The sequence below is a fragment of the Diabrotica undecimpunctata genome, chromosome 3 (assembly GCF_040954645.1).
Source record: "Diabrotica undecimpunctata isolate CICGRU chromosome 3, icDiaUnde3, whole genome shotgun sequence".
NCBI classification, from domain to species: Eukaryota; Metazoa; Arthropoda; class Insecta; order Coleoptera; family Chrysomelidae; genus Diabrotica; species Diabrotica undecimpunctata.
Window position 1 is genome coordinate 17,686,973 of NC_092805.1, and position 12,653 is coordinate 17,699,625.

The 12,653-nt window shown below is 32.6% G+C and overlaps 1 protein-coding gene across 2 annotated transcripts in view; it reads left to right on the forward strand.

Annotated features, from left to right (window-relative positions):
• Positions 1-1,084: 1,084 nt before the first annotated feature.
• The window catches only part of LOC140436493 (annexin B9-like), a 38,312-nt gene continuing 26,743 nt past the window's right edge, over positions 1,085-12,653 (forward strand). For both annotated transcript variants that reach the window (XM_072525355.1, XM_072525356.1), the window contains exons 1-2: positions 1,085-1,258; positions 6,884-7,054. In XM_072525355.1, the coding sequence (XP_072381456.1) occupies positions 1,253-1,258; positions 6,884-7,054 (177 nt within the window). In that variant the 5' untranslated portion in view covers positions 1,085-1,252. The remainder of the gene's footprint in view (positions 1,259-6,883; positions 7,055-12,653) is intronic.

A 12,653-nucleotide genomic window follows, 5' to 3' on the forward strand; every position in this document is an offset into this window, starting at 1 on the left:
CAAACTTTTTACGCCCATCACTCGAAAGAGTTTTTTTTCTGTAATCGTTGATTTTTGTTTCACCTTTCTGTGTCCAGTAATAGTCGAGAAAAGCGTGTTCCAATTTTAAAGAAAATTGCTAAAAAATACTGAAATCTAATAGTGAAACGTGTTACTCATCATTGGGCTTAGTTTCATCGTTATCGCCTTCGTGACGTCAAATCTCATGAACGTACGGTCAGTTAGTTCGTGTTAAAACTAATTTGAATGGAGAATAATGTATTTGTTGTCATTAAACTACCCGTCGACCGGCGGCACTGAGTAAAGATGGTCTCGCGTAAGCAGTGTAGAAAAGTAAGTGATACGCCCATTTCAAATCGCAGTGTACTTGAACTGCTAAAACAGCCTTAATTGAGTCGTAGGCTTGTTTGAAATCTATGAATATGTTGTGGACGTCAATGTCGTATTCCCACGATTTGTTTAAAATTTGTTTCACTGTGAATAGTTGGTCAGTTGTAGATCTTCCTTGTCGGAAACCGGTTTGATATTCCCCGACAAGATTTTCAGTTAGTTGTTGGAGTCGTTTGTTTAGTTGTTTTACGTTATATTAGACATATATATTGGCTTTATTTGCGCCAGAATTAAATTATTTACTTAATATTGAGTGTTATATAATTAAAGTAGGGTAGAAACCCACTTCTTATTCATGGAAACTATTGAGACACAAGTACTTCAAGATGTAAATAAACTTTTAATGTGTACTTTGCCAAATACATTTTTAAATTCAATAAAGTATGTAAAAATGTCATTGTTGATGATCCGTGTTTGTTGGGTCAGGACCTACAAATTAAAGTATATCTGTCCCTCAGAAAAAGACAGAAAAATTAATAAATATGGCTAAACAATCATGAAAAAATAAACAAGAAAAAATGTGTGAGAATGCTTTCCACAAAACATAGTTAGAAAAACACAACTCAGTTGATAAAAGTTAAAATACTTTTTTAGTACCTACTGTTTTTAAAAGAATGTTGTGGAATTTACTTGGCAACATTGCAATTTGTTACGCTCCAACACACAATACGATACGGGAATTTACACTCCTCCGTCCGTTCCGTACTCGCTACTCGCTCCCGTCATCATTCAACCAACAGCAACAGCATCTACGTTTCGTTCGGTATTACCCATTACCCATTCTTTAAATTACAGTTTACTGAGTGGAAGCCGGTTAAGTTCACGTTTATACAATAGTTTTACCTTGAAAGTGTTTAAAATAATGGCTGTAAGTATTTTATAGTGTAATAAACTATTCAAACAGTATCCGTCTTCACATTTAAAACAATATTAAGTGAAAAAATCAGACTGAATTAAAGGTTTTTGATATTTATGTCTGTCATTTAGCGAATGTTAAATTCAAATTACTTACATTTTATTGTGTTTGCAATAAAAGTAACGAATATTCTTTTTTGTTATTTATTGCTTATCTTGACGTAAAATTATTGTGTTGACCTTAACATTCTCTAAAAACTTTGAGAAATAATGTTAACTACATTCCTTTTTGCCTGAAGAAATTCTGGCGACATAAGTAAAATTTTAATGTAGGTGTTACAATATGCTAAATGTGGACTCGCCACTGTTGTATGATGTACCTACACCAAAATAAAAAAGTAGTCTATTTTTGTTTACCGGCGAAAAAAAGTATGTTTGCTGAGTTTGTAATCGTTTGATAAAATTTTTCTTGATATATTAAATTAGGAATACATTATGTGGCATATTTTGTTTTATAGATTTATTTCTTGTTGTTCCACGTGCTTTATTTACTATACCATTGAGCAGTGTACCAATGAAAGAACGTTTCCATGGTACCCGTAATTAGCATGTTCCTGTCAACAAAGCATTAATTTTTTCTTGTCGGTAATAACTAGGTTTTTGGTTATATATAGATCACGTGTTTGTCATGTATCACGTATAATTTGTCATTTTTTGTTGTCCGTACATTTCTTACTGTATATTGGTGTTTTGTTTTATGACCTTTTTCGGGGAAAGTTTTTCATCCTGAGGTCATCCTCAACTAATTCCTATTTTCTACTTAAATCTAACTAAATTTAATTCAAAACTACAGGGAGTATTGACAAGGCGAAAAGCTAGGGTTCGTTCGGAAAAATATTCCCATGAGATTTTTTGCATAATCACTTTCATGCGACACCCTAAAATAAGGTTCAACAGGTCGCACAAGCAAAATTTGTTCAAATTTTTAAAGTTTTTTTTAAACAAATTGTAACAATCAATTTTTTCGACCCGGACATTTTTTTAAAGTTTTTGGATCATTCTGAACAAAATAGGTCTCTTGTAGTTTTTCTATAAACTTGATCGTTTTCGAGTTATAAATTATTTAAAACTGAGAAAAACACAAAATTTCGATTTTCAAGGCTCCCAAACACAAGTAAAAAACATTATTTTTGATTTCACCAAGGATCTAAATTCAAGTTCAAGCATTGTTCTATCATTTACCGATAAGTATTTTGGGCCTATTTCATTTTAAAACATTGTTATTTAACCCATTAACGCCGAGAAAAAAAAATTTCTTAAAATTTTAGAAATTTACAATAATAATGACTAAAATAAGACCCTACAACATACTTTTGACCATATTTTTTTATTAGGAACAACAAGATGCTTTAAAATAGCTGTTCCCATATGGGCTCGTTAGGCGCAACCTATAATATACACAAAAAAAATTATTTTTATAAAAATTAACTATTGATTATGAAACATTCGAAAACTCTATACAAAGTCCAATATTGCATTTGCAGCACATTGTTCGTCCCCTACTATTGCAATTGTCACCCCCACATCTTCGCCTTTTACCTTCGGGGACTGTAATAATGTAATGATGCATTCCATCATATCTAATATCATTGCTAACTCGAAAATCACTCGCTGCTGCTTTCGGTGCTCGTCCAGTAGCTTTCGGTTGTACCCTGTATCTTGTTAAATACGTCTGAAATAAAGAAAAGAAACACAAGAGTACTACTGAATAGCTTCCTTCTACCTGTTTATTTACCTGGTAAATACTTCGTCTAAAATCTAGTTGACTAATTTTTCGGCCACTTTTTCTGTACAAAATCCATGCATTCTGTAATGCAGCATCAATTAGATAAGTAAATATGGGCCAGTACCATTTCTTTGATCTAATACCAATGCGATAACTACAATCAGATAAAAAATTATATTCTAAAGGCAGACAAAGAGACAAACTTATCAAGATATGTTGTTGTCCATTTGGTCAGTTCCACCCATATTTTTATTGTATTCCGCTATAAGATTAGGCCTTGGTATGGGAAGTATTTTCTTTTCTTTTCTGTTAAACCTGTCTACTGCCTTCACTGGCTCAATACCATAACTCGTACTAGCAAGGGTGACAACATTATTGTCCATCCATCTAACATACACTATTCCCGTTCCCCTGTCTAAAATGTATGAAAAGTATCCTCTTCTTTGTTTTTCAACCTCCTTTTTTGAAGGAAGAGGGCAGTCCTTTGGCAAGCGGTTTTCCCTTATAGTGCCGGTTCCAGTATAACAATTAGCTTTTAGAGTACATAATAAATTTGGATTTGTAAACAAGTTATCGAAAAAAAAAATTGTACGGAAAGTTTCCTTTTTCCTTTAGTTCCTCAATCATTTGCAGTAGAGGAGCCGTTGGTTTTCCAAAAATTGATTCATAATTAGAATTTGATCTGGGATTTTTTCCTTGGTATACTTCAAAATTCACCAAGTAACCATTCGGAGTATTCAACGACCAAACTTTGTATCCAAATCTTACTGGTTTGCCACGGATGAATTGTTTACATCCATGGCGACCAAAATACCGAATCATCGATTCATCGTAGGAAAGATTTGGTTCAGGTATAAAGTGTTTAAGAAAACTTGATTTTAAGTGGTCTGTAATTAGCCGAAGCTTGTACATTTTATCAGAGGTGTTTACATTGTTATTATCAGCAAAATGAATAAATCTGCATATTTGCAAGAATCTATCACGGCGCATGGCTTCTGATATCATAATATTTTTCATATCATCTGAGTTTTCCCAATAACTTCTTTTCGATGGCAAAACATTAATTCCACTGAGGATCAGAATACCAATAAAAACTTTTAATTCTTCTATGGTCAGATTAGGATTAGGACAATTTTGAAATAAAGCATAGTTTACCGTTTCATGTAAAATTATTTGAAGCAAATCGTCGGAGAAAAAACATTCAAATATCTCTGAACAGCTCAACGATTGGTATTTAGAGTAGTCCTCTGGTGGAAATGTACGACTACCGGTTTGCAAATCTCCTTCAACAAAATTGGTGACTGCTGGTTTGATGGCTATATTCAGTGAATAACTGTCCTTATTTGGAACATGTACATGAGTTGATGCAGATAAAATATCAATATTATCAAGGTTGAGTCCCAGTCTGTCTTTGTTCGCAAATACAATCTCAGCTGGAGCACTCAGTTGTCCTGCCGACAAATTGTCTGCTAAACCACTCTCATCTTCATCTGCAGAGTCTTCATCAGTTAAGATGTTACTATCAGGAGGCTCAATATATATATATATATCTACGGCATTTCCTTCATCATAAGCTATATCTAGAGCTTCTTGAAGCGTAATTCCCCTAAAATAAAACACATTATTCTTAAATGGCATTAACGCCTAACGAGCCCATATGGGCACACCTATGTTTAGAGGCAAATTTTATAGCCATAATAATTTAGACAAAAACAGTTTTTACATACTAACATTCCTTCACATGTTATTGATAATATACGTATAAATGCAATTAGCTAGATAATATTTTCAGAGTTAAATAATACTTACACAAATTTGATGTCCATATTTTTCACGAATATTACTATCACATGTATTCAAATATCCAAAACAAACGAAACCTTTTACCACTGGTTCGCACAAACTCTCCTAGGTATGTATCGACATGTACTAAACTTGTCTGACCACTCAAACCGCTTCGGAGTCCCCACTACAAAAAATTCTTCACGTTTTAAAAACCTCCTTCTAACGAGCCCATATGGTACCGTTAGGCGCTAATGGGTTAATTAATGAAGCGCTTATGACAGAACGGGCGCTCGGGATGCAGCGTATAGAGAGAGAAACAAGATCTAAAGCACAATTTTTGCTGGTTGAATTTCTCATTGTACAAATCAGCGCCAATCTGCCATATACTCTTTATTATCAGTTAAAAAACAATTGTTTAATAGTTATTTACGCACCAATATAAAAAAACCGCATAAAAAAGACATAATCTTCCTAGAAAAAGTAGGGATACGTTCCGTAGTCTTCAAAAATTGCATAAAACCAACACAAAAACAAAAAACTTTGCAGAAATTAAAAGCAATAGGCTGCATGATAAATTACTTCCAATATCTGAAAAAAATTAATCTTCTTCTTCATGTTCCGCTCCTATCGGAGATTGGAAATCATTCTGGCAATTATAATTTTGTTGGTTACGCGCCCGAATAGTTCAATTGAACTGCATCCAAACCATTCACGGAGATTGCGTAGCCACGAGATTTTACGTCTACCTACGCTTCTTCTGCCTTTGATTTTACCCTGCATTCTATTCCTTAATAGTTCGTATTTTTCACCTCTCATGATGTGCCCCAAGTATTCCAATTTCCTGATTTTTATGGAATTTAAAACTTCGCATTGTTTTCCTAGTTGTTCGAAAACTTGTTCGTTTGTTTTGCGATCCATCCATGATATTTTCAAAATACGTCGGTAACACCACATTTCGAATGCTTCTAGGTTTTTAATGTTGGATTAATGTGTCCAAGCTTCAACCCCCAAGCTATGCCATGAGCACGTGGTCTAAGAAATTTATTTATTAAGAGAGGTTTCAACATCTGATCTCCTGATGCATTCCTACAAAGTAATAATGTTACACGATCTTTACTTGCTTTATGTCCACTTGCAGTTTTTTCATTCTTTCCGGTGTAAGTACGTTTAGGCATTTTTTCAATACAGTCCCGTTTCATTGGCGTTAGATACGTGATCAGCGCAATAGTCCCCATTTTCAATCATTTTCTCTAGCTCCTGTGGAAATATTTTTGCTGCTGCTTCATCTGCTGTAGCACTCTCTCCTGTAATCTTGATATTATGAAGTGCATTTCTTTTTATAAACCCGGTTGGCCATTCTTTGCTAGCTGAAAATTCTTTACCAATTTGGAAAGTGGAAGTTGGTGGCTCTGACTGTTTCATTAACTCATAAAACTAAAGAGCTTTTTCCTGGATTAAATAACCACTTACAGGAATTCTTCTTTGAACTAGTTCTCAAACCCAAATTGCGATGGCTCTTTCTGTTCTTTCTAATAATATATCCCTTAAGTAAGATGAAAATTTGGCGTTTAATTTTGTACCAGAAATTATAGGTTTTCTTATAGCAACTTCATCATCAATCAGCCAATCGCGTCCACTGCTGGACATAGGCCTCCCTCAGTTCTTTCCAGTGTTCTCTACACTGGGCCGCTTGTAGCCAGTTTCCCGCTACACGTTTTATATCATCGGTCCATCTAGTCGGTGGTCGTCCTCGGCTTCTTTTATAGTTTCTGGGCCTCCATTCCATAATACGTCTTGTCCACCGTCCATCTTGTGTTCTGGATAAGTGCCCTGCCCAGTTCCACTTAAGAGTCGTGGTTCTTTCGATGACGTCTTGAACTCCTGATCTTTGCCTGATTTGTTGGTTTGTTATGTGGTCTTGAAGGCTCACGTTCAGCATTGCACGTTCCATGGCTCGTTGTGTAACTCTGAGTTTATTCGCAGATTTTTGCGTGAGTGTTAAAGTCTCTGCTCCCTGAGTTTGTACAGGCAAAACACATTGGTTATAAACATATATTATTTTTTTAGCCAACAGTGGTTCCTTATCCAGATTTCAATGCCGAAGACGATGCAAAAGCTCTAAAACAAGCATTCAAGGGTTTCGGAACGGATGAAGAAGCGGTAATCGAAATTATCACAAAAAGAAGTAATGAACAAAGACGAGAAATAGCGATTACATTCAAGACAATGTATGGCAAGGTAAGTTATCCAAATGTACAATCCTATATTTTCTTTTTTCAAAAGATTGCATTGTTGATGATGCTCTTTTATTTTTATGAAGCAGTTCCTATACCTAAACGCTTTACTTTCCGAATGTCTAGTGAATTCTAGAACGTCAGAAAATATATATATATAAATAGTTGTCATTGAATTAAGTATTGTAAAAAAGTTGGTGTTATTTTAAACGAATGTGACAATATAATCTATACAATAACGACCCAAATAGAAAATTGACCGCAGAAACAAGTTGTAAAACTAAGCGCTTTTTAACGTTTAAATAATAAAAATATGTATTTATTCCATTTATACCATTTCCACTGGTAACAATATTCGTTTATACTCTCCTAATAGCCCAGTCTGGTTATACAAAAATCATCGATTTCACGGCAAAATGTTTCGCAGATATCTGAAGCTTTTAAGACATAGCTGGGGATTACTAGATGACGAATAGATAAACAGATACTCCTATTTTTACCTTGCGTTTTTTTTAAACAATAATTTATGGTCAGAATTTGATTTTTTATCTTTAAGTTTTTTCCCTTATAATTTAAATAAACAATATTTATACCATTTTTTTATATCAAGAATATATCTTTATTTTCCCGTTTTTTTCAATTAAAATTGATAAATAATTTACGGAGATATTTGCAAAAAAGCAGTTTTTTTGCACTAATTTATAAATTTAATTAATTTTTTTATTAACAAAATAAAATGTTATTAATACATTTCAACATTGAGGAATTACCATCCTTTAAATTTGTGCGAAATTTCCCCCCGATCGGTCAAATAGTTTAAAAGTTATTCAATTTGTTTATCCCTGGGACTAATTATTTAAACCATTGAACTTGCCCTATGAATGACGCTAGACACATTTATCTAATTTCACAGGATGCTTTAAGACTTATACTATCTCAGAAGTTAAATGAATATTGAGTTTTCATCGAAATTATTTACAAAATAAACGTTTGAAAAAGGGGTATGTTTTTTACTTATAAACAATTGTAATAACTTCTATATTTTTCAAGCTACAGACTTGTACGTACAACCATTAGATAGCTGGTAAAAAAACTCACATTTAACAAAAAAAATAAACCTTCTATGAACAATAGGAACGAAGTTAGCGACAATTTTTTTGTTAATTATGTCTCCATTGTTTATAAACATTAAGAAGTAAAATTTGCACAAATTTTGAATGAAAATCTAAACTTTATATTGAATTTTATAGCTATAAAATTCATCCAATTTTTCGAAACTTAAAACCTTTCGAAACGAAGTTACTTTCGAAAGATCGACATAGGAAAGTGGAGGGGAAACTGTTTTAGCTCCTCGCTGCAAAATTTAATATTATGGTTACGGATTTATCATTCAAAAGCTTCAACAGTTCTGTAGGAATTTCATCAGGTCCATTTGCTTTTCCATTTTTAGCGGTTCTTATTGCGTATTCTACTTCTTCTTTCAATATGTCTGGCCCAGTTGCATTGATTATCTGAGTTAAGTTGTTTCTATCGTCTTCAAATAATTCATTCAGGTATTCTGTCCATCTTTTTATTTTATTCTCTAGATCTACAATAAGATTTCCATCTTTATCTTTAAGTTTACCTATTTGGCATTTCTTTATGCTTCCTGTTATCGCTTTTACTTTTTTGTGCATTTGAACGCATCGTACTTTTTCTCATGGGTTTCCAGTTCTTCACATTGTTCTTTAATCCACTCCTCTTTGGCTTCTTTTATTCTCTTTTTTATGTGTTTATTTATTTCTTTGTATTTGTCTGGGTAATTCTTCATCTTTCTTCTTTGTTCCATCAAGTCTAGTATATCTTGTGTCATCCACCCCTTATTCTTTGTTGTTGTTTTTGTAAGATGTTTCTTTCCTGCTGTTTGTATAGCTGTATTTATGTACTTTAATTTTTGGTTAACGTTGTTTGTATCGTTAATTTGTTGCTGCACTGAACGGAGGTTTTCATTTATTTCTTCTCCTGTTTCTTGTCGTATATTTTTGTTTCTAAGTTTATTCAAATCTAGTGCCATTCTGTGTGGTCTTCTAATCTTTTTTGGTCTCGCTTCTATCACAGTAACTACCGGGTTATGATCTGAGCCTATATCAGCTCCTGGGTACGTCTTAGTACATTTAACAGCATTATGATACCTCCTTGCTATCATAATGTAGTCTATTTGATTTCTCACTATTTTTTCTTTGGTATGTTGTGGAGATGTCCATGTATATAACCGTCGAGGAGGTAATTTGAAAAAGGTATTTGTTATTACGAAGTCTTCACTTTGGCAAAATTGAATCAATCGATCTCCTCTGTCATTTCTGTTTCCAAGCCCATATTTTCCTACTTATTCTCCTACCTTACCTTGGCCCACCTTGGCATTAAGATCGCCCATTAATATGTTAATGTAAGGAAAGACTGACTTAATAAGTAAAGACAAACAACCTGCAACAAAAAGATTCAGACCTGACAGTGAAGTCGAATAAATGAACCAAATTTAAACTTTTAAACCAATGTATGTAAAGAAAATAAAAAAAGTAAAGTTCAACAAACATTGCAAAATTTAATAAGGCAAGTGATGAAAAAATGGACTTATTTTATCAAAGCAGTAAGGCAGATTAGATTAATATTGTATATCATATTTGTAAGAAAAATAGAATAAAAATCAATATTGTTAATTGTAAAAATACAAACAATTATAATTAATATAAGGAATATAATAATATAATGTGTAAAAAATGACCTGAAATTTAATTTATAAAATATATAAGTATTATTACATCATTGATATAAAATGAAAAAACATATGTTGATTTTCCGGGATTTTCCGAAATTTATGGGGGGTGAAAATGATGTCATCATTGTTAATACCGCGACAGACTATTCGAGAAAATTAAAAAAAAGTAAGTATTTAGGGTGAATTTCAAATGGACTCAATTTTTCCGAGTTTTCCCATATTTTCCGGCCAGTGAAAACTATGTAGTTGTTCATATTTCGACGAGCTACCCCAGAATAAAAAAAGAGGCTTGCAGCTGCAAAGGAAGCCGAGATTATGTAAATTTTTCCTACGTGTTGCAATTTGAAGTTTCGATGCCGAAAAAAAAACGGAGCTGAAACAGATATCCTCTCCACTTTCCTATGTCGATCTTTCGAAAGTACCGTGGTTTCGAAAAATTAGATAAATTTTATAGCTATAAGTTTCAATATAAAGTGTAGATTTTCATTCAAAATTTGTGCAAATTTTACTTCTTAATGTTTATAAACAATGGAGATATGATTTTTTAAAAAATAGTCACTAACTTCGTTCCTATTGGTCATAGAAGGTTTTTTATTTTTTAATGTGAGCTTTTTTACCAGCTATCCAATAGTTGTACGTACAAGTCTGTAGCTTGAAAAATATAGAAGTTATTACAATTGTTTATAAGTAAAAAACATACCCCTTTTTCAAACGTTTATTTTGTAAATAATTTCGATGAAAACTCAATATGCATTTAACTTCTGAGATAGTCTAAGTCTTAAAGAATCCTATGACATTTGCTGAATGTGTGTAGCATCATGCATAGGGCAAGCTCAATAGTTTAAATAATTAGCCTCAGGGATAAACAAATTAAATAACTTATAAAATATTTGACTGATCGGGGGGAAATTTCGCACAAACCTAAAAGATGGTAATTTCTTGATGTTTAAATGTATTAATAGCATTTTATTTTGTTAATAAAAAAATTAATAAAATTTATAAATTAGTCCAAAAAAACTGCTTTTTTGCAAATATCTCTGTAAATTATTTATCAATTTTAATTAAAAAAACGGGAAAATAAAGATATTCTTGACATAAAAAAATGACATAAATATTGTTTGTTTAAAATATAAGGGAAAAAATTTATAGACAAAAAATCAAATTGTAACCATAAATTATTGCTTAAAAAAAACGCAAGGTAAAACTAGGAGTATCTTTTCATCTATTCATCATTTAGTATCTTCAGATATCTGCGAAACATTTTTCCACCTTTTTTTTAACCAGACTGGGCTATAAATTGTTTTTTAGACATGGCCGCACCTTGTATCTGACCGGAAATATACATTTAACGTTATATTAAGTGAAGCTTTTAGCAGACGGTCAATAAAACTTATGCGCAAGGGGACAGACAATTATAATTGGAGACACAACGTTATAATTGATGTAATATAATATTTGCTAACATATTGATTAAATAATGAAAAGATTATTAATAGAGGGGCTACCTAATAATATTAGAGGAATTGTATTATAGTCGAAGCTGCAGTCATTAGAATAGAAAGAGAGATGAGCTAATAAAAGAAGGTCTTTAGGTGTATTAAACTAACTTATAGAGATAGAGTTATGTGAGCCGCACTAATTACTGACAAATCATAATATAACCATAATGAGAGAAGGCAAAAAAAGGACACACTAAATAATAATAGGTCACAGTGTGGTTTCTCTCCTAAAAGTAGTAACCGCAGGTCCGCAGTAATAGTAAGGACAGGATGTGTTTGAATAGATAACCTGAGATACTTATCAAATCGAAAATATTCGATTTCCAGTCTATGCTTGGAAAACAATCGTGGGAAAACTAACAGCACGTTCTTAATCGCGTATACTTCCCCAATGAGAGTTTGTTGTATTTGGATTCTGATCACAGACCAGAATATAGTTGATCCTCGTCTGTCTAGTTAATCGACTTCAAAATTACCATATTTTGCACAATGACCTCACACCCGTAACCATATGACATTGTTAGGTTTGCCATTTAAAGCCAGCTAAGTTTAAAAGCCCCAAAGATTGCATAAATCTCTGTCTGAAATCTTCCTCTCATTTCAAATTTAATTGTTTTCAAAATTAAGCATTTTAAACCAGCCATACTTCTCGAGCATGCTATAAGTACATTAATAAAGTGAATTGTAGAGGGGTGACGATTATTTTTAATTATGGTGGTAATTAGGGGTGATTTTCACGTTTTTTCTCGCTGAAAAAAAACGGACCAACCTTATTTTTCATCAGATTTCCCTAGAACAATAACCATTCATAATACGGTCAATCATAAGACTTTTAGTCCGCGGCGGACCTTTATCGTTACTTTTTTGAAACGGTAATATTTTTTAATTAAAGTTCCATTATTACAAATAAGTTCAAAAAGTGTTCATGTTTTAATAAAATCAATTGCATTTTTTTTTTCGAATTAATTTTTTTGGATGAAAATTTGGGAGCATATTAAAGAAGACTTGACTTATATGATGCACGTATATAGAATACATCAGTTAGAAAGGAAAAAATGAATGGGGCAACTAAAAACAGGTAAAAAAGCTAAAATGCGGTATACGCATAGGCTTAATATATTTTAAATCTGGGTGTAAATCCACCTACTCTAAATCCGATTTGATTTGCTCTCCTGGCTCAATCTCCTGTTTATGATCCACATAACACCTTATAGGTCACACAGAATAAGGAATATAATTGCTTTTTTTACAGTCTACTGTAATTTACGAGTATTTACAGTTACGAGTATTATTTTATGAAATCTGTCTATCAGTGTCCTCCAATTTGAAAGTTTCAGCTGGTATATGTC